The 22710-nt window shown below is 43.7% G+C and overlaps 1 protein-coding gene across 1 annotated transcript; it reads right to left on the reverse strand.

Moving 5' to 3' along the window:
• Positions 1–652: 652 nt before the first annotated feature.
• Positions 653–20607, reverse strand: LRRC47 (leucine rich repeat containing 47). The gene is made up of 7 exons (XM_074975447.1): positions 19951–20607; positions 18643–19110; positions 14579–14695; positions 6480–6595; positions 5412–5514; positions 3858–3947; positions 653–1559 (listed from the first exon to the last, which is right to left on the reverse strand). Exons 1-7 carry the CDS (start codon positions 20605–20607, stop codon positions 1317–1319), a joined length of 1794 nt encoding a protein of 597 aa, XP_074831548.1. The 3' UTR covers positions 653–1316.
• Positions 20608–22710: the final 2103 nt, after the last annotated feature.

Here is a 22710-nt window from a genome sequence, read left to right on the forward strand (position 1 = left end):
ACGAGAAAAAACAGTTTACATGTCATCCAACAGTATGGAACCATTAGCATGTCTGCCATTACCGAGTTAGTAGCTGGGATGTAAGACCATCCCACACACAAAGACTGCAAGGAAGTTGTTCATTTCTCCATTAAAGTTACCTGGCTACTTCAAAAAAGCTTTTCGTTATTTCACCCAGTGCATTCCATCGATACTGAGTGTGCTGAAGAGACATTCCACCCCCTGAGTCACCCTTGGGAAGCAGCTCTCTCTGTGCTGCAGGGTTAAGGGAGAGTTTGCACAGCACAAGGGGGAACATCAATGCTTTTGCAAACAACAGACCGCAAATGCAGGAGTGTAGTATAAACTCTGAGCAAACTCAATAGGCAGCTAATGTAATGGTTTGGGACCGGTTCAATGGTGGCTAATACTTCCGTGCGAATGGATTATAGCTTCAAAATGCAGCATGACAGATAAACACCTTGGCTTGCTGGTGCTTTGGTGAGCAAGAGAAGCAGTATCACACCTATAGCAATATGGTGGTGTAACTATCACATGAAAGGTTCACAGCTGAAATTTTAAAAAAATGTTTGGCTGCACTTAGACTGACGAGTTTAAGAAAACCACAAGAGGTTACGGGGTTTGCAGTGATTCAGGTTTAGTCCCATATGAACACATTACAAAGCAGAGTTGCATCAAGAAAAATAAGACTCAAATCATGATAATCAGCAATAGCTTTAACTCTCCACATCATCTTTTTATGGTATATTAGACAGCCAATGTCTTTAGTACCAGTAGATGGGATATATCCTTGTTGGTCAGTTTTTGTGTTATCTATTTACTCATTAAGTCACAAAATAGGTTTCCACATTAATTCACATGAACAAAACAAAAAACAGGCTTATAAAAGATTGATTTTTGGGGAGCGGGCAATTTCATAAACTGGTATTTTGCTTCAAAGCATCTTCGAACAGCTCAATGTTATTTCAACTTCCAAGGTCACCATATCTATATATTACAACTAGATGGGATAAGAATGATCCTGAGCACAAAATATGTGAAATACTTAGATCCCAAGTTTAGCATTTAAAGACTGATTCACATCTCTAACCAGTTATAACATTAGGACTTTATTACTAAGACAGGAAAGAATGCAGTATTCCTTGCCATAGTAGGATCAAATTATCAGAGTTATGCACCCAAAAGGAGGGCACTTTACATGTTTCTTAAAGACAGAGGAGTCTAAATAATTTAATTTTACCATATACAAACTCTGTATTTGTAAAATACGCAAAAAAATTCAAAATCAAAGCATTTTACAAGAACCTTGATGGCTGTTAACGAATTACAGTTAAAAGAGATGAGACCAGAATTAGGTCAGTTTTAGATGGATACAGTACTTTTAAGTTCCCATCCATGTCCACAACGCGAACCTGCTCCACTGTTAATGGAGAATTCTCTTGCTCTGCATTTTGGCTGGGATTTGAATTCACTGGTTCAGAAATCATGTCCGTTTCAGCATCAGACACAGATTCTTCCTCCTTATTCTCTAAAGTGAATTTGTTGAGTTCTGCCATTTTCTGATTAGGAAACAAAAAGGAATCAAAGATTTCAATGTACATGGTGAACACAGTGGATGGGCTATGAATTGCTTAAAGAGTTTCCAATAAGAAGGCCTGAGCTTTACATACTACTGAGGGACTGATGATATAAATGGAAGCTTTCAGTAATCATTTAAGCATTTTTTTAAAAAGAAACTTACAGCTCAACATACAGGTTAGTGAATTCTATCTGAAAACCTTATTTTCTTCTGCTATTCTTGTCCTCAAATTCTAGACAAGCAGGTTTACAAATCAGGCTTTGCATCCCAGCACTTCGATTCTAAATGAAAAGAACCTGCTCCAGTGTCACTACTAAGGACTCTGCTTTCAACATATTTTAAATTGTCCTCATTCCTGCCCTATATCAACTATCCAAGTGTCAATGAACTTGGACTTCAGACCATCCTAATGATATTTAATTAATGAAGTGTAGGAGGAGAGGAACTAGGGGGTAAAGCATCCATCAGACACCCTGGACTGTGGGACCTGCACATGAACAAAACTGCAACTTGTCACAACAAAGTGTCAAAGAGGTTGAAGTGTGGAATCTCCCAGTCTTGAAAAATTAGGCTGACTATATCTGGCCAGAGAGACCATTTGTGATGACTGGTGAAAAATCTGCTCAATCTGCCATCCTATTCTGGAGACCTGGATGGTGGGAGGCTTTGAAGTGAATTGTGTTGGCAATGCAAAACTCCCAAAGCAGTATTGCTTCTTGGCACAGAAGAGTCAACCCGGCCCATCCTTGTCTGTTCATGTAGAACATCACTGCTGTGTTGTCCGTGAGAACTAATAAACGTGGTTTTTTCCCCATAAATATGGGTTTATGGAAGATAGAGCTTGTCAGCCTAACTTCACTTTTTTTTGGATGAGGTTACAAGTTTGGTTGATCAAGGTAATGCGTTGATGTGATATAATTAGACCTTTGTGAGGTGTCTGACTTGGTACCGCATGTTATTTTGATTAAAAAATAAGGATATAAAATGACCATAGCACACATTAAATGGATTAAAAACAAGGCTAACTGATAAATCTCAAAATGTAACTGTAAACGGGGATTAACCATCGAGTGGGTCTGTTTCCAGGAGGGTATCGCAGCGATCAGTTCTTGGCCTTAAGCTATTCAACATTTTTATCAATGACCTGGAAGAAACTGTAAAATCATCACTAATAACATTTGCAGAGGATACAAAATTTGGGGGAGTGGTAAACAAAGAAGAGGACAGGTCACTGATTCAGAGTAATCTGGATTGCTTGGTAAACTGGGCACAAGCAAGCACGATGCATTTTGACAGAGCTAACTGTAAATGTATTCATCTACAAAATCAATGTAGGCCAAACTTGTAGAATGCAAAACTATATTCTGGGAAGCAGCGACTCCGAAAAAGATTTGGGGGTCATGGTGGATAATCAACTGAACATGAGCTTCCAGTCTAATTCTGTGGCCAAAAGAGCAAATGCAATCCTGGGATGCATAAAGAAGGGAATCTCGAGTAGGAATAAAGAGTTATTTTACCTCTCTACTTGGCAGTGGTGCGACCACTGCAGGAATACTGTGTTCAGTTCTAGTGAGGGTTCAGAGAAGGGCCACAAGAACGATTAAAGGATCAGAAAACATGTGTTATAGTGACAGACTCAAAGAGCTCAATCTGTTTCTCTGAACAAAGAGATGGGGGGGAGGAGCTAATTACAGTTTAAGTACCTAAATGGGAACAAATATTTAACAATGGGCTCTTCAACCTAGCAGAAAAAGGTGTAATACGATCCAATGGCTGGAAGTTGAAGCTAGACCCATTCAGACTGGAAATAAGGTGTACATTTTTAACAGTGAGAGTAATTAACCACTGGAACAGCTTACCAAGGGTTGTGGTAGATTCTCCATCACTGACAATTTTAAAATCCAGATTGGATGTTTTTCTAAAAAGCTCTACTCTATGGATTATTTTGGGGGAAGTTCTCTGGTCTGTGTTATACAGGAGGTCAGATTAGATGACCACAATGGCTCCTTCTAGCCTTGGAGCCTATGAATCTATACAGAGATGGGCATGTCCAGTAGGCAGTAATGAATCTGAAATCCATTGACGCTTCCTGATTAAGTGGCATAGTCACATGCAATAAAGTTACCAATAAGTGTTCATAGTAACATGCAATAAAGACAAAATTATAAACAATAAAGGGAGAAATTAAGCTCCATGTACCTCTCTATTCCAACTTGGTTCTCTTATTCAGGGAACAAACAAAGAACAAGCTATAGATTTAACTTACTGGAATACTTACTAGAATGAGGGTGTCCATGACATCTTTGCATATCTGGAGGCTGGTGCTGCTCGTCACTTCCAGAAATAGATCACAAGTGGTTTTTTTAATCTAAAAAGTATTCCAGAGGGACTCAGAAAAGGGAAGGCTGAATTGTAATACAATGAAATAGAAACTAGTGTGCACAGCTCCAAAAATCACAATCCAATATTTCTCAAAGAATATTTCAGCTATTATTTGAAAAGCATCCAAGTGCTCAAGTAACAACATGTGAATCCTGCTAACTTCATGAAGGAAGAACTGTAGGTTTGTACGTCTCCGGCCAAAACATCGTACCTTTGGAACGGCTTGCTACAGAGTACGGTTTCTCAGCCTGTGGGTTGCCATCCAAATATCAGGTGGCCAGGATTTGTCAAAGGCTATGTCTGCACTATGAGCTAAGGGCATGATGCTCTTGTTTGTGAACACATACTCGTGCTAGCTGTATACAAAGCAGACCACCCACTACAGCATGGGGAGTGACAGCGGCGGCACGGCTCAGCCATGCGGAGTACGTACCTACTGGGTTCAGGGGGTGCAAACTCAACATGGCTTAGCTGGGTCTCTGCTGCCACTGCCTGTGCGATGATGGCTACACTCTTATTTATACTCAGCTAGTTCGCTGACACCTAGTGCAAGTCTATGTACACGACCCGGGGAAAGCACATCCCTAGCTCATGGTGTAGATGTAGCCAAACAGTCGAGTGGGAGGCCGGGGAGGGGAGGGGAGGGGAGGGGAAGGGTGGCCAAATCCTGCCCTTGGGGAGATGGGAGGCCCTGGGTGGGACAGGAAAGGGAGGCTGCAGAGCAACCCCCACACTCAACCCACAGCAGTGACGCCTACAACTCCAGTCCTGCAGGGCTGGCTGGGCTCGTGTTACTACCTGCTGCATGGGGGAGTCACAGCACCACTCAGGTTTGGCTCAGCCACTCCTCCATCATGATGACAGGCTGCCAGCCAGGCCAAATGTGAGTGAGTAACCCTACGACCCCAGAGGTTACCACACCCAGAGTGAGGAGCCAAGCCCAGCCAGCCCCACAGGACAGGAGCCACTGCTATGGTATGCAGAGTGTTCTTTTTCAGTACTTAGTACAGTAACGTGCATTATATAATCTAGGTAAAAAAAATATTTAGTAAGGCAGATTTTTCTTCTCTCCAGGAAAGCTATTCACTGGGTTGCTACAGGCCATCAAGGTTAACAAATGGCTCCTGAGCCCACAAAGGTTAAGCAGCACTGCTAAATAGCTTAATATAATTTTGACATTCAGCATTAAAAATGCATAGTTTGACTTCAAATTCATTTTTAAAAATCTAGTGCTTTTAATATATAAACTTTAGACCTTAACAGTTCAGATTCTAAACTCACTCATGAATTTCAATGGAGACTTGAACATATGGTAAGATCAGGAGCATTTATTCCACAACACCTCTGAGTATCTCCTGACAAGGAGAGGATTGAAGTAATTTAGTTTTGAAGCCTGGCCCACTTCCACTATCGTTGAGACTTGGATATAAGTGGATTGAAACTTTTGTACCTTTGTTCTCTCGCTGTTAGTGATTGGTGGGAAAGAAATCACAACACCCTCAGCATCTACTAGACAAGGATAGTTCTCTTTCCCATCCAGTAATTGAAGGTACCTGTCAAGGAAAAAAAAAGTGAAGATAATGGAAAGAGATCAGGCAACAATAAATAAGAGTTAGAAGAGTGGGAAAATGGAGGTTACGTGTTTCTGATCCAACACACAGAAAAACATAACTACGGCATCATGACATCAACAACTGCACGGCCTGCACTAAATGTGAGTAATGAAGCAATAATCATGAAGCACTTTAAAGTTTAAGTAATATTCCGATTGCCAAAGTGAGCAAACACGTTCTTAATGCATTTACTGCACCCAGTGCTCAAAATACAGCAACATTTTAGAGCTTGTTTTACTGATGCTACAAGCTCATATGCTTAAATTTAAGTCTCATTACCTGTCTCCACCACTTACAGAAATATGCAATCCCCACTTTGTTTACCTGGTCAGTTTCCCCAAAACATGCATAATGATGGACATGTGAGATGATCCCAGTACAAATGGGATGGGAAGGGTGATGTGTCGTTTTCCTTCAAATTAGATGTAGTCACTTAAAGGTTTCAGCTCCTTACAAGCTGTTCCATTGACAGAATTTTGGATATTTCACATAAGCAAACTTATTGTGCTTACATTTATATTCAGCTCCCCTCCAATTTCCCTCCTCTCAAACATCCACTGTCTTTCGGCACAATTTATATTGTAGTAATGGTGACAACTTCCAAATTAACTCTTGGTATAATTGGAGGCCCAACATGATGTCACTCAACCACACTGCACTCAGTACTGTTATTTGTAAATTTCTCCCCAATCTTTCTTCCGCCCCCTCCCCCCCTCTAGATTTTCAGGAGCTCATGTTAAGTGCATATGCACCCTGTTACCATTAGATGTTGCCTTTCATAACTAAGCACAAAAGGGCAAATCTGATGTTCTTTGCAGTTACGATACTGTTGCTTTTCATGTGATCTTAAATTGGCCAAAATGTGTCTGATCAATTTGAAAAAAGCTGTGCATTAATACACTGACTTGTGCAGTCCAGAAACATTCTGACGCTTCTTCTGTTTTCTTTGTTCCTCAGCCTCTAACTGCAACTGACGGACAAGATCCTTTGCCTTGATCTCCTTCCGACCCAGTGGCATTACCTGTATCAGAGAGAAAGCAAATACTTAAAGCTAAGAGTCATTCATTGACGTCAGGACTATCTGAGCTAGTTCATAAGAGCTAAAGCAATAAAAAATGGGGAGATAACACTTAACTGAAAGTTCTGCATAAATTTAATTCTTTTGCTTGGAACATAGACAACGGGGGATTTTATGAAACATTTGTGACATTTCATTCTTTAAAAACATCCTAGATATTCAGGCATGTTTAAACTCCCTGCCCGGACTCTTGTTTGTGTTATCACACCAAAGGGACATTCCTATTAATTATGGTATGTTCTTGAGTTTTGAACATCATGTTTATTTTAGAATTGAGCGAACAGGAGACATTCAAGAATAAAAAGCTTAACCCAAGATACATCTCTTAGAACCATGGCTCGCCCAAAGACTTTCCAGTGCTTTGGACTATTTTAGAAGAAAAAACTGAATAGTTTTAGTATTAACTCTTATGCCCTAGAGGCCTAATTTGTGATGTGTATAACTCAGATTTTACATTACTATAGATTAAGCTCTACAGCTCTTTATTCTGCAGAGTTTAGAAAACTCCCCCGCCACAATTAGTGCTGCTGAAATCTCTTCTAGTTGTTCTAAGTTTTATCAAGGGTGGCTGGTGCTACATGCTCAAGCAGTGATTATGGTTCCTCACTATTTGATCAACTCTGCAATCCGCGTTCTCATTGGTGCTACAAACAGACTGGAGCAAAGCAAGACTCAGAGGGAACAGCAGGATGGAAAACAGGGGTAGAAAAATAATCATTTAAAAAAACAAAAACCTTTTTTTTTTTTATTTAACTTTACACGTTGCTAGTTCTTTGCCTTCTTTAGTCTTTGTTTTGTACTTCTCTTTAGTTTATTAATTGCTTGCAGAACTTCAGATTTTACACAGAGATTTCTTTCCAAGAACCATCACACTTAAAATGCTCATCTGTGCAGAAAAACAAGTCCAGAACCTCCTAACATCCACAAACTCAAACAGAAAATGGCTACGCAAATAGCCATTGCTATATTTACAACCAACACTTTGATAGATTGTACTTCCACAAGTCAAGAAAGCTGAAATGCTTCAAACAGGCTATACTCCTACATCAGGGATCAGTTTGAAGTCAATGGGACTTGCATTCCCAAGTCACTTTGGTGATTTTGAAAATTCCACCCAGAGGTACTTACACAAGGGCTTTGGAGCCTAACTTTAGGCTCCTATATTTTAGCTTGTACATATAAAATTCACAATCATTTTGGTATTGTATTGAAAATCTAAACGTCTTGTGGTTAGCACTGAAGCAAGTCGTTTAAAATGACAAAGATGATTATTCTACTCAGAGAAAAATATTTAACAATACAATTTTAGCCCCAGATTCTGCAAACACTTGATTTTAAGCACACTGAAATCAATGGGACTATTAGTGAGTGAAGTTACGTACCCACTTGAGTGTTTGCAGGATCAAGACCTTAGTTCTCAATGTTTTATTTTGCCTATAGCAGTTACATAAAACTGAAAGAAGATACTGAACCATCCTCATTTATAATCCAGCACAACTGTTTTTCAATCTAAAATTACAATGGACAAAATCTAAAATTCATTTTACAAAGCCTCAACGTGATTTAAAACAGTTATTTGTATTTGTTTTAGATCAAGTAATTTAAATTATGACGATTTAGATGCCTTTATTTTAATCACTCCATGCTGGAAATACTCCTGAACAGCTGGGAGGAGAAGGTATGGAGCACAGCTGTGTCAAACTGGAGAACACACACTATGGTTTATTTCTAATGAGCAAATAACCCCTGCTTCACCACTCTGCCTCCCCCCCACACCTTTTAAAAAAATAAAAAAAAGCCAGTCAACTGCTCTCCTATTGTATTAATGGAATTAGAAGGACACTTTTTTAGGTGCATCTCAAAGGCTATTCCCATAGCTTGGTCAGCAATTCGTGGTAACTGCAGAAAAAATATAGCATTGGCTCATACTATGAAGAACTACTCCACAATTTGGATTCTGGTCCCTTTAGAATCATGATGCTGTGGACAACTGAATTTGAAGATCCAACAAAATCTTTCACCTGTGATCCAAGGAAATAATTGGACCAAAGTCTCCAGAAGTGAAAGAAGTGTGTGTTAGCCTACTGTATTTTGTGACTATTCACACACAATAACTTGTAGTAAACATGTCTGTCTAACTAGCAAGCAGTCAGGTAGTCAGATGTCCACATTCTAGTATTTGCACCTGCAATTAAGGCCACAAGAGAGGCAATTTTTCAACATCAGGTGGTGAACATGAAGTTCAGGATTTATTTGTGATCCCTTGGCCAAAGTCCACACCTGCAACATTTTTTCTAATTTCAATTATACATGAAAGACTTGGCTCCTGGATTCTACTGCTGGCTGGTATTGTTTGCTAGGAGTTAAATATATCCTGTGGAGTGGGTTCTCAGAAAGCCTTGTTTGATCAGGGATTACTTTGTGGGCTGCATGGTTTAAATCAGAGATGCTTTGCCATCTGGAATATTAAAAGTAAACAAAGAACCAAAGATTAGTAACATTTCATCAGGAAGTACAGTTAAAAGTGTTTTTGCCTTGGGCAACAGGTAGGTAAGTTTACTACAGCCTGTCAGTTCCTTTGTAGCAAGAGACAAGTACTGGGCTTGTTCCAAGTAATTTCTAGCTTCATATGGCCTCAGTCCATAAGAGGGCAACTGTTGGAGGACTGAACCTCATCAGTATATGATGAAATGCTTTAGACAAAATGCATTAACTACTAACATTTGCCTGCACTCCTATAGAGCTTGAGAAATGAACAGAAATGCCTTGATTGCATTATTAGTGATGAAAACTAAGGCAGTCTGCATCTAAGGCCTGGTCTACACTACGAGTTTATGTCGGATTTAGCAGCATTAAATCCGAATTAACCCTGCACCCATCTACACAACGAAGCCATTTTTTCGACATAAAGGGCTCTTAAAACAGATTTCTGTACTCCTCCCCAACGAGGGGATTAGCGCTGAAATCGACATCACCGTTTCGAATTAGGGTTAGTGTGGATGCAATTTGAAGGTATTGGCCTCTTGGAGCTATCCCACAGTGCACCATTGTGACTGCTCTGGACAGCACTCTCAACTCAGATGTACTGGCCAGGTGTACACGAAAAGCCCCAGGAACTTTTGAATCTCATTTCCTGTTTGGCCAGGCAAGCTCATCAGCACAGGTGACCATGCAGTCCCAGAATCGAAAAAGAGCTCCAGCATGGACTGAACGGGAGGTACTGGATCTGATTGCTGTATGGGGAGAGGAATCCGTGCTAACAGAACTATGTTCCAAAAGATGAAATGCCAAAACATTTCAAAAAAATCTCAGAGGCCATGAGGGACAGAGGCTACATCAGGGACGCAACACAGTGCTGCGTGAAACTTAAGGAGCTCAGACAAGCGTACCAGAAAACCAAAGAATCAAACAGACACTCCAGAACAGAGCCCCAGACATGCCACTTCTATGCTGAGCTGCATGCAATTCTAGGGGGGGGGCCGCCACTACCCCACCCCTGTCCATGGACTCCGAGGATGGGATACTCTCCGCCATGGCTGAGGATTTTGCAGATGGGGAAGATGAGGATGATGAGCTTGAGGAGAGCACACAGCACACCGTTTTCCCTGACAGCCAGGATCTTTTTATCACCCTGACTGAAATACCCTCCCAACCCAATGAAGCTGGAGAAGGGTCCTCTGGTGAGTGTACCTTTTAAAATACAATACAGGTTATAAAAGCAAGCTTTTTTTAATGATTAAGTAGCCATGAGGACTTGGGATGCATTCGTGGCCAGTACTGCTACTGGAAAAGTCTGTCAACGTGTCTGGGGATGGAGCGGAAATCTTCCAGGGACATCTCCATGAAGCTCTCCTGGAGGTACTCTAAAAGCCTTTGCAGGTTTCTGGGGAGAGCAGCCTTATTCCATCCTCCATGGTAGGACACTTTACCACGCCATGCTAGTAGCAAGTAATCTGGTATCATTGCATGACAAAGCCTGGCAGCGTATGGTCCCGGTGTTTGGTGGCATTCAAGCAACATCCGTTCTTCATCTCTGTGTTATCCTCAGGAGAGAGTGATATCATTCATGGTAAACTGGTTGAAATGTGGGAGTTTGATTAAGGGGACATTCAGAGGTGCCTGTTCATACTGGGCTGTTTGTCTGTGGCTAAAAAGAAATCCTCCCTGCAGTTAGCCACGCGGTGGGAGGGGGGGGCCTTTGGCGCTGAGCTGTTCGCTTTTGGCTAGCAGGGATCTTCCTTTCCCGGCCATCCCATGTTGATGTTGGTGAAACGTCCCTTGTGATCCATCAGTGCTTGCAGCATCATTGAAAAGTACCCCTTGCGGTCTATGTACTGGCTGCCCTGGTGGTCCGGACCCAAGATAGGGATATGCGTTCCGTCTATAGCCCACCACAGTTAGGGAATCCCATTGCAGCAAAGCCATCCACTAGGACCTGCACATTTCCCAGGGTCACTATCCTTGATATCAGCAGATCATTGACTGCGTTGGCTACTTGCATCACAGCAACCCCCACAGTAGATTTGCCCACTCCAAACTGATTCCCGACTGACTGGTAGCTGTCTGGCGTTGCAAGCTTCCACAGGGCTATTGCCACTCGCTTGTGAACTGTGAGGGCTGCTCTCATCTTGGTATTCTTGCGCCTCAGGGCAGGGGAAAGCAAGTCACAAAGTTCCATGAAAGTGCCCTTACGCATGCAAAAGTTTCGGAGCCACTGGGACTCATCTCAGACCTGCAACACTCTGTGGTCCCACCACTCTGTGCTTGTTTCCCGGGCCCAGAATTGGCATTCCATGGCATGAGCCTGCCCCATTAAACACCATGATCTCCAAATTGTGGGGGAACACGGTTTTAGAGAAAAGTGTGTTCAGGGCCTCATCACCGCACTGCCGTCGCCTCCTCGCCTGGTTTTTCAGGTGCTGGTTCTGCATACTCTGCACGATAATGCGCAAGGTGTTTACAAAGGTCATAACTGCTGGGGTGAGCTGAACGGGCTCCATGCTTGCTGTGCTATGGCGTCTGCTCCTGCAATCCAGGGAAAAGGGGGCGAAACGATTGTTTGCCATTGCTCTGGCGGAGGGAGGGGAGACGGACAACATGGCTTACAGGGTTGGCTTACAGGGAATTAAAATCAACAAAGGGGGTGGCTTTGTGAGAAACAAAATGGCCCCCTCAAGGATAGAACTCAAAACTGGGTTTAGCAGGCTGTTGATTTCACGGAGGGAGGGAGGAGAAAACGAATCCAAAACAAATCTGGTCTATTTCTTGTTTTGATCCACTTCATCTGTCTTTATACATCTTGCCGGCAGCAGACTGTGCAGTACGACCGCTAGCCATTGTCATCAACTGGGTGCTCGGCAGAAGACAGTGCAGTATGACTGCTGGCCATCGTCTTCTGCTGGCTGCAGATTAAAAGACAGTGCACTGCCGGTAGGACTGAATCGCCATGAGACGAAACTTAAAAGGGAAATGACCTGGCTGAGTCACTCCCATGTTTGCCCAGGCGCCCCGACCTCATCGAGGTCGGTTAAAAGAGCACCCTGGACTACGTCGATGACGGCTACCAGTCATACTGCACTGTCTGCTGCCAAAAGGCAATGAACTGCTGCTGTGTAGCAATGCAGGACCGTGTCTGCCAGCACCCAGGAGACGTACGGTGACAGTGAGCTGAGCGGGCTCCATGCTTGCCGTGGTACGGCGTCTGCACAGGTAACTCAAGAAAAAAGGTGCAAAAAGACTGTCTGCCCTTGCTTTCACGGAGGGAGGGAGGGAACGGGGGCCTGACGATATGCACCCAGAACCACCCGCGACAATGTTTTAGCCCCATCAGGGGCTGGGATGTCTACCCCGAATTCAAATGGGTGGTGGAGACTGCAGGAACTGTGGGATAGCTACCCACAGTGCAACGCTCTGGAAGTCGATGGTTGCCTCGGTACTGTGGACACACTCCGCCGACTACATGCACTTAGAGCATTTGTGTGGGGACACACACAATCGACTGTATAAAAATGCTTTCTACAAAACTGACTTCTATAAATTCGACCTAATTTCGTACTATAGACAAGGCCAAAGAGATCTAGCCAGCCAAAGTGAGGTCATGGACCATGCTTCAGGACTCTATAGCTCCTGAACCTTAAGCACTCCTGCCTGGTTTGCAATCACAGCATCTAGAATTAAAAAAGCTTTAGTGCCATTGAAAATTTCTTCTGGCTCCCACTGTGCGGATGTGATGAGTTAAGAGACCTACTCTTCTCTTCATGACAACACATTGCCTACTAGCAATAACAAGAGATGCACAAACACTGACAGAATTGTGTGTTCAAAGAGTGCTATTTCTGATAGAATATCCAAGTTTAATATTGAGCTATGTTTTACATAACCTTCTTTCCAATGTTCACCTGAATTTCCTGTCAGGAGGCTAGCTTGCCCATGATTAATAAGAAGGAACAAAACTGGAGAGACAGACAATCTAGTTTTTAGCACTGCAAATGAACCAGAACACTGAGTGCACGTCTCTGTTGGAACACAAATTGATGTGGACCGGACTGACTTCTACTCTAAGCATGCAGTGTTACTGTTTGAAATGGCTCATTACAAATGAATTACTGCAGGAGCACCCAGAGCTTAGTTTTACATCCAAACTCTGGAGAGAGCCTGCAGATTCACTAACTGGACACTATACCATCTTGGAGAAGAAACATTACTTTTAGCCCATGTAACAAAATACACGATATTCTGAGAGCTTTTCAAGTGTAGGACCTCGAACATAAAATGGTTTTCTACTATTTGTTACTGTAGAAAAATTAATTTTGCCAGATTTATTCAGCCCTGAAACCTAATTTTTTTTTAACATGAATTACTACCCTCAGTGGTAAAAGCTGCCTTTGAAAAGACTGGCACAGATGAAAGCTAATTAATTTGAAAGCAACAAGCCCATTAACCATCACAAAGACTGGCATAATCATCTTGCTATTATCATACACTGAATGAGGATAACTACAGTATCACAGCAGAAGCCATTCTTGGGCAATCCCTGGATAAACTGCAGACCTGGAAATGAAGTACATAGCCTTGCTGATTAGTTGTGTGCAGAATGAAGAAATGAACAATACAGAGTCGCTCTCGAAATCCACACTATTCAGACTTCCCTGTTTAATTAGAACAATTAAGTTAGTGAGTTCACTGACTTCCTCTTACAATGGCAATTCAGGGTTTCCTGATCAGCATGTTAAAGTAACATTTTGTAACGTGGGTTTAAGTTTCATATCAAGTTTAGCTTAAGAGGTTGGTATACTAATGGGTTGTAAATGATTACATTATCTGGGAGTGTGGCAATAAAAAGTGCCAGAGAGAAAGAACTGGTGAACAGAGCCTGAATTTGGTTCAGCTGATTACCTTATAGATTGCTGCCCATCACTCCCGGTACATTCATGTGAATGAACACCTGCTACGCTGCACAACACTCCAAGTATATCCTAACATTTTATGGACTTCCACTGAACATTAACTTCGCAACAGCTCAACACAAATGAGAGGACCAGCAGTGAAACTGTTAACAGGGAAACACCAAGACCTCTGTCACCCTAAGCAAAGTGCGTAACATGCAAGATCAAAATGCTCTTTATGGAGAAAAAACAATTTTGGACTACTTTACCTGTTTGAATTTTTAAGGTATTCAACTAGTACTAGGGGTTCTGTAACTATTAGTAAATCAGATACTTTGATAAACGTTCACATTCTGAAGGATATTTGAACAGTGAGGAGTTTTCTGAGCCTGATTTAGATAGGGGTTGGCACACTTTCTGAACTTAATCTCCTGGTTCCAGTTAAATTTTCTTATTTCTTTAGCGTGCAAAATAGCATCTTCCCATTTCTGTACCACTCCAAAATTTGATAAAGCAACAGGAAAAAGGTTATTTATCCTACCTTTAATTCGTTAGGTGGCTGAGCATCATACAGCAGGGGCCCTTTGATCAGCTGCAGGTCATGTGTGGCAATGGTTGCTGCTGTTCTTTTCTCACAGATGTCGTCATGAAGTTTGATCTAAAAATGTGCAGGACACAGAAATATGAAGTTACCAGCCAATGTCCTTCAGCATTCCTATACCATTACCAACTTCAACCTTGCTCTAAGTTGTCTTATTAAACAAGTCCCTTAGTGTCAAAACATTTTTGCCCCCCCTCCATCAATTTTGTCTTTTTCCGTTTGACAAGCCTTTGCTTCCCCCTCTGTTGGATCAGGCTGAAAGCAATAGTTCTCTTTACTTGTTCACAAAAGAGTAATTCACCACTGTCCACATGGCACTGGAAGGAATGCTTGTTAATTTCCCGATTATAATTAGGCTCTGTAGCATTGGATTTAAATGGATAGATGTTGGTAAACTATTTCAACTGACATACTGAAATTGACGGGAAAAAAATACTAACAGTCAACGGGAACGCAGCCTCCCTGCCTTGCACCTACAAGGACTGGGTGTCACCATCCATGTGGCAGTGCAGGGAGCCCTCTGCAGCCCTCTGCCAGGCCCTGCTCTCACCAACTGGGAGTGCTGGGGGTCCCTATTCTGCCATACCAGGACAAGAGCATTCCTTACCCCTCTTGCCTGCAGGGATCCAATGTCACCAGCCCAGAGAGCCCTCTGCAGCTCTGCCATCACAGCCCCACCCACTCACCAGCCAGGCATATAGAAGCCATCCCTGTGCAGGAACTGTTCAGCAGCAACCTGGGGTCAGGGGCTCTGCTCTGCCAGGCCAGGCCCACAGCCTTCCCAGCACCTTGCACCCTTGGTCCCTTCGGCCATACAGGGAGTCCCCTGTATTCCCCTACTGTCAGTGCTGCCCTAACCCCAAATCTAACCCCTGCTTAATTTCTAGCAACTGTAAAAATTAAGGATACATTTATACTGCAAAAAAGCCTCGCAGCAGCAAGCCTCAAAGCCCATGTCAATGACTTGGGCTCATTCTACAGGACTATATATAGCAGTGTAGACATTCGGTTTGGGTTGGAGCCTGGGCTTTGAAACCTGGTGAGTGGGGTGGATCTCAAAGACAGGGCTCCAGCCTGAGGAAGAACATTTTCACTGCTATTTTTATCCCCATACGTGAGCCTGGGTGAACTCAGACATGCTGTTATGGGTGGGGTTTATTGTATTTTTTTTTTTTACCCTTAAAAAAACACCAAACACACTGTTGAAATTAGAGGAAAAAAAACATCAATTTCTGCCAAGCCTAATTATAATGCAGAGACAGAAGAGAGGAGTTCAGACTGTTTTGCTGGTTCCATAAAAATGGAGACTTAAAACAAAAACAAAACACAATTAGGGAGCAGATAAAATGCTTCTATTTAGACATTTTAGCATATCAATTACACACAGAAGCAAGAGGAAACTTTCCTTCAGCTTACAACGCTAAAGTAGGTCAAATTTTGCACCGCACCACTTGTTTTTCTTCCAGAATAATCTTCCCCATCCTCCACTCTCTCCTCCCCACCCCTAAATCCCATACTTATTTACTATACAAGTAAAGAAACTGAGTATTCAAAGAGGCTTATTACCACATATATGGCAAAGCTAGCAAACCCGTGAAAAGAAACTGATCCAATCTCAACAAGGTGTTTTGGGGAAAACACTCCACCGCAGCCTGCAACTTTAAATGCAATTGTTATGCATAATATTTTGAAAGATTGTGCATTTGTAAGCATCAATTACCGTATGGGACCAAAGTTGTGCTTTTTGGGTGATCTATCCCACTAATTCTCCATTTTCCATTAGGAAATGTGTAGCACAGCACAAGTCAACTAAGGTAGAAAAAACTACAGATGCACAAGGACCTGCACATTTGAGAAAAGCAATCATTTGCCATCTAGTGGACAAGGTGACTAATGTACCAGTTAGGAAATTTTTTCAAACACACCACCTTCAAGTCTGAAAACTAGAGTACAAACATGTGCCATTAGTATGGCTTAATACAGTTTTAAAGCCACATATGGCATTTAAAACTAGACTGGACAAAGCACTGAAGAACAGTTGTAGGAAACTACCAGTCCAGCACCAGAGAAAAAACACACTATAATCTAACTCAGTGATACTCAGACTGAAGCTCATAAGCTGCAAGTGGCTCTTTAGTGTGTATTCTGTGGTTATTTGCAGCACATATTAAAACACTGAGGGATTTAATCATCAATTAGTCTAAGTTCTTAACCAATAAGGATGATTGCATTATGTTAACAACCAATTGTAGTTGATAAAATAATATAATCTATATATTAGATATTCTCACAGCAATATATAAACTAAATATTTCCTGTCATACTATTGAAATATGACTATATAGTACTATAGTGAATGAAACAATGAATTCACACTACTGTGACTCTTTTGGGTAATGTTGATCATTGATTTGGCTCCTGAGCCACTGAGGTCTGACTATCACTGATGGAAACAATCTTTGCCGACTCTAATTTTAACATGGATTCACAGTTATCCTTCATTCCCGGAACATAGATTCATAGATATTTAGGTCAGAAGGGACCATTATGATCATCTAGTCTGACCTCCTGCACAAAGCAGGCCACAGAATTTCACCCACCACTCCTACAAAAAAAACCTCACACCTATATCTGTGCTATTGAAGTCCTCAAATCATAGTTTAAAGATTTCAAGGAGCAGAGAATCCTCCAGCAAGTGACCCGTGCCCCATGCTACAGAGGAAGGCAAAAAACCTCCAGGGCCTCTTCCAATCTGCCCTGGAAGAAAATTCCTTCCCGACCCCAAATATGGCGATCAGCTAAATCCTGAGCATATGGGAAAGAGTCATCAGCCAGATACTACAGAAAATTCTTTCCTGGGTAACTCGGATCCCACCCCATCTAATAGCCCATCACAGGCCATTGGGCCTATTTACCATGAATATTTAATTACCAAAACCATGTTATCCCATCATACCATCTCCTCCATAAACTTATCGAGTTTAATCCTAAAGCCAGATAGATCTTTTGCCCCCACTGCTTCCCTCGGAAGGCTATTCCAAAACTTCACTCCTCTGATGGTTAGAAACCTTCGTCTAATTTCTAGTCTAAATTTCCTAGTGGCCAGTTTATATCCATTTGTTCTTGTGTCCACATTGGTACTGAGCTTAAATAATTCCTCTCCCTCTCCAGTATTTATCCCTCTGATATATTTATAGAGGGCAATCATATCTCCCCTCAACCTTCTTTTAGTTAGGCTAAACAAGCCAAGCTCCCTGAGTCTCCTTTCATAAGACAAGTTTTCCATTCCTCGGATCATCCTAGTAGCCCTTCTCTGTACCTGTTCCAGTTTGAATTCATCCTTCTTAAACATGGGAGACCAGAACTGCACACAGTATTCCAGGTGAGGTCTCACCAGTGCCTTGTATAACGGTACTAAAACCTCCTTATCCCTACTGGAAATACCTCTCCTGACGCATCCCAAGACCGCATTACAACATAATGTATATGGCAAAGCTACAAGAATCTTTTAAACTGGTAGAGGAAATCTGTGCGCATATGTGGCACCCTCCACAATAGTATCTCAGCTTCCAACACCTTTTTCATAAAGAAAGCTTTGAAATTTGCAGTAGATCACGCAATTTAGTGCAAACTGGGGCAGAAATCTGAAAGTAAAGCAAATTGCACATAAAGGAATAGATGCAAGTTGTTTTGTACTGTTATATTGCAATCAATCTAAGAGTTGCCCAGAATTTAAAAACATCAATGTTCATCATAACAAGTGATCAGTTACTTCCTTGGTTGGGAAAAGCTCTCTCAAAAAACTAAACTTATGTTCTTACAGAGAAGCTGTCCTCGAGGTTTATGCCTATGTGCAATAGCTTCTTTAGTCACTCTATTAAAGAGAAAACAGAGTCTATACCCAGGAACAGACTGTTCCTAACTCTGTTCATTTGGAATGAGAGTAAAATGATAACACTGAAAACGCATTCACAAAAGTTCTAGCCTAATCCTTCAATAATTACCTGTGCAGAAAGAAATCGCTTCAAGGCATTTCCTTGCTTCAAATTCATTCCCTTCACCACACAGCCAACAATGTATGGCCGAACTTCTTTTATATTTGGACTAACTTTAACTACCACTGGAGCTGGATTTTCTGCAATGTGCAGAATCTTGATCATCAGTTTATTCACCTCTTCCAGCTTGTCTTGTTCCCCATCTCCGCTATCCTTTTTCTGGCGTTTATCCCTCTTTTTTTTTTTACTTTCCTCTTTATCAAAGTTGTCTGGTTTCCCTTTTCCTTTGCCACATCCTCGGCCTCGGCCTCCAACCCGCAAGTACTCCAGAATGGATTTTGTCTGGCAGCTATTGACCATTTTCTCCAGCCGCTTGTCTTTCAGTTTGTTCCCTCTGAAGTTGACCTCCTTTAATTTAGGGCAGTCAGCAAGCTCAACAGGGATTTCTGATAACTCATTATTGGAAACATCCAGGATCTGAGGGAGGAAAAGCATTTACAAAGTTAGACTGGCTGCTTTTAAAAAGCTTGAGCCTCACTCAGCCTTGGCATGCTGTTTGCTCAGAAGGCAGTTAGATGCCACAAGGTAAGGTATGGCATAAAACATCTACATGAAGAGATTCCATAACACCAGGTTGAAAATGCTTGGAATTTAAAATCAGTTTTTTTTTCCCCCCAAAAAAAGAAAACGTAATTTGTTTTAGCTAACACTAGATCCAGGATATGCCATTCTATCAATGCACCGTTACATAGTTCATGAACTTTGTCAGTTCCTCTATACAACACCCACTACTTTTAGAACTTGTAATGTAGCCGAATCCAACATATCAACCTTTTCCCATGAAGGTCTAATCACCACCCATGCTGACAACTCTCAAGTCATGCCATATTTGTGACTTTCTTAAAGCCCCAGTATCCAAGATCAATTAAGTGAGAATCTCATCTTCCATTAAAAAAGTTTCTAGCCCTCTTGGTTGTGGAGAAAGGCTTGATAACCTGAACCAAATGAAACCTAAAGGCTCAGAAACTAGAAAGCAAATAAAATGAAGCCCAAATGAGTTGTTTGTTAAAATCACGTTTTTTTAAAGTGCCTAACTTATGCTATTTGTACACTGGGGTTGGCAAAACAGCATCCCACCCTTCCCACAGGGCTCTAGCATCACCCCCATTCCAACCCACAGGAAACTACCTGCAATTTCCTGTGGGGTCCCAGCCCCTCAACCCCTTCTCCACCCACCGTATGGGGGGCCCAACCTCACACCCCCAGGGGTAGCCAGTCTCTTTGCCCAGCCCCTTCTCCTCACCCTCCCCCCCTGACCTTGAGGGCCGGCAGGTTGGCGATGGCAGAGCCCAGCTCCTGCAGCCCGTTGTCGGCTGCCTCCAGCTGGCTGAGCAGCGGGAGGAGGCTGGAGGCGCCCGGGGGCAGGAGGCCGCCGGGCAGGGCGCTCAGGCAGTTCCCGGAGAGCAACAGGGTCTGGAGCTGGGGGGCGGCCCGGGCCAAGCCCGGCCCCAGCTCCCGGAGCCGGTTCCCGGTGAGGTTCAAGCTCCGCAGCTGGGGGAAGGCGGGGGGCCCCCCCGGAGCGCAGGGCCCGGCCGGGCCCAGGGCTCCCCCCAGCGCCGCGGGCAGCGTCTCCAGCCCGTTGCCGGACAGGTCCAGCAGCCGCAGGGCCGGCAGGGGGCCTCCCAGCCCCGGGCCCTCCAGAGCGCCCAGCCCCGCCGGGCCCAGCCCGTTGCCGCGCAGCACCAGGGTGTGCAGGGCCGGCAGCGCCGCCGCCAGCCCCGGGCCCAGCTCCCGCAGCGCCCCGCAGCCGCTCAGCTCCAGCGCCTGCAGCAGCGGCAGGGCCAGGAGCCGCGGGGGCAGGCGGCCGCCCCCCGCCCGGATGCGGGCCTCCACCGCCGCGCCGGGGAGAACCAGCTCCCGGCGCCGCTCCCGCTCCGCGGCCTCCAGCTCCGGCCAAGCGGCCGGGTCCGCCATGCTGCCCGCCCACCCCGCACTTCCGGGTCACGGCACTGCTTCCGGGGGCGGCGCTGGCCGGGGGTCGGGCGCCTCACCATAGAGAGCGGCCCAGAGGGCGGGCGAGAGTGTACCGCGCCACTGCCATAGAGTGAGGGGCCGCCGGAGGGGCTAGAGCGTCCCGTTGCCATGTCAAAGGCAGGGGAGTGGGCCTGGCTGCCATAGAGAGCAGCCCAAAGGGAGGCTAGAGTGTCCCACCAGCCTTCCCCTTAGTGCCGACCTGCCTGGAGGCCGCTTGCAGGGTGGGGGGTCTCGGCGCAGCTCCGGGTGTATCTGGCCCCTCGCTGAGGGTGTCTCTCTGCAGGGCGGCCGCGCCATTGTAGCACGAGGGCCGCCAGTTCCGGTGGGGCGGCTCCCTGGAGGCTCCGTCACGTGCCACAAGCCTTAAAATTAAAGTATTAATCTGTAACTCCTGGCGGCTCCAGGACAACCCTGGAGGGTTGGCAACCCTGCGTAACAGCGCCCAGGCGCAGGCCCCGGGTGTCCCTTGATGGTGAACTCACAGCCGCTCCCCCGCCGCGCCCAGAGGCCGCACAGGCGGCTGCTGGGCCCACTGGGGTCAACTGGGGTGACCCTGATCTAACCCTTCACAGGCCTGAGCGCGGGAGCTCGGTCAATCTGATTTTTCAGTGTAGACGTGGCCTAACCCTGCGTGCAAAGCTGAGGGCAGATTTAGGCTGTGGGTGATGCCTGGCTGCACCATTATGTCACAAGGTGGCCGTGCTTATAAGGGCTTTCATTTTTTTACCTCAAAGGATGGGAAGTACCTTCTTTCACTGACATAAATGGGGCTAAATTTCCATGAAATGAGTGTGGTTGAGGGACATTGGAAGGAGAGGGAGCACTCGCTACCCCAGTCTAGGCAGGGAGATGTGGGGGGCGGGAATCAGTCTCCTTTTCCCCACCTCTATTCTCTCAAATGTGTAGCAAAGAAAAATTAAAAAAAAATTATGGTGAAAGACCATTAAGGTGCAAAGTCAATCACTCAAAAGTTGGGAAATGCCAGTAATGCCTATTCAGCCTTAATTCATCTCCTTTCTGCATATGAATTATGATACAGTCTTTAATTACATAAGCACATACTATTTTTTCCAAAGGAATTTGTCCCTTTAAATCCACACACATATTTGACCTTAATTATACAACATGTAACCTTTAGATGTGAAATAAAATGTGTTAAAAATAAAATAGGAACTGTTTAATTTCCCAAATAATTTATAAAATGGTTTTTGGATACTTTGTGGATTTCCTGAATTAGAGCAAGAAAATATTATAAAGGGGTGTTATGGCAAGGGATTTTAATACTCTCCGCACAGAGGGTCCCAGGCTTGGGACTCCCTGCAGGGCCATGAAGGTATCTGCGGCTTGGGCATCAAGCCAAGTATATCTGGATGCCCGATGAGATATTTAAAAGATGAACATTTAATTCCATTATTATTAACAAGAGATAATCATTAATCAACCTCATTTACAAGACTCCCCTATGAAGGGAATTGGGGTTCTTCAAACAGTGAAAATGTAATAATTATAAACTAGAGCTATGCAAACTTCTTAAGAGACACACTATAAAACCCAAACACTTCAAAAAGCCAAACAAACCAAGTAGGATAATTAAGTATACTCTATCTTGGTATCATAAAGAACCAGTTCACAATCTCCTGTCATACTGAAAGAAACTTCAAAAAAATATACACTATGTTACAGAAACACAGATACCAGCAACATCAAATGCTATCTGTGTCTTCAGAGTATGTCTCTAACTTCTAGTAAAAACACTAGGAGTGAACCTATTGCTCTGCCAGCAGAGGGGGTATTATGTCCACGTATGTATCAGTATACTACCAGAAAGCAAGATGACTAGGGCCATATGTCGCTCAATTAGAGCAAGAAAATATTATAAAGGGGTGTTATAGCGAGGAATATTAAAACTCTCCACACAGAGGGTCCCAGGCTTGGAGCTCCCTGCAGGGCCATGCAGATATCTGCGGCTCGGGCATCAAACCAAGCAGTTTTGGCCTCAGGTGGTGGCCTGGGGAGCCTGACCTATCCTGGCAGGCCCGCCCT

Source organism: Natator depressus, chromosome 18 (genome assembly GCF_965152275.1).
Source record: "Natator depressus isolate rNatDep1 chromosome 18, rNatDep2.hap1, whole genome shotgun sequence".
Taxonomy (NCBI): domain Eukaryota; kingdom Metazoa; phylum Chordata; order Testudines; family Cheloniidae; genus Natator; species Natator depressus.

Excerpts from the sequence above, each read along its gene's own strand:
- LRRC47 (XM_074975447.1), bottom strand. The coding sequence starts at position 20,607 with ATGGCGGACCCGGCCGCTTGGCCGGAGCTGGAGGCCGCGGAGCGGGAG. Across the intron at positions 19,111-19,950 it reads CCAACCTGCCGGCCCTCAAG|ATCCTGGATGTTTCCAATAA; the intron begins GTCAGGGGGGGA and ends TTCCTCCCTCAG. Across the intron at positions 5,515-6,479 it reads AATGTTTCTGGACTGCACAA|GTACCTTCAATTACTGGATG; the intron begins GTCAGTGTATTA and ends TTTCCTTGACAG.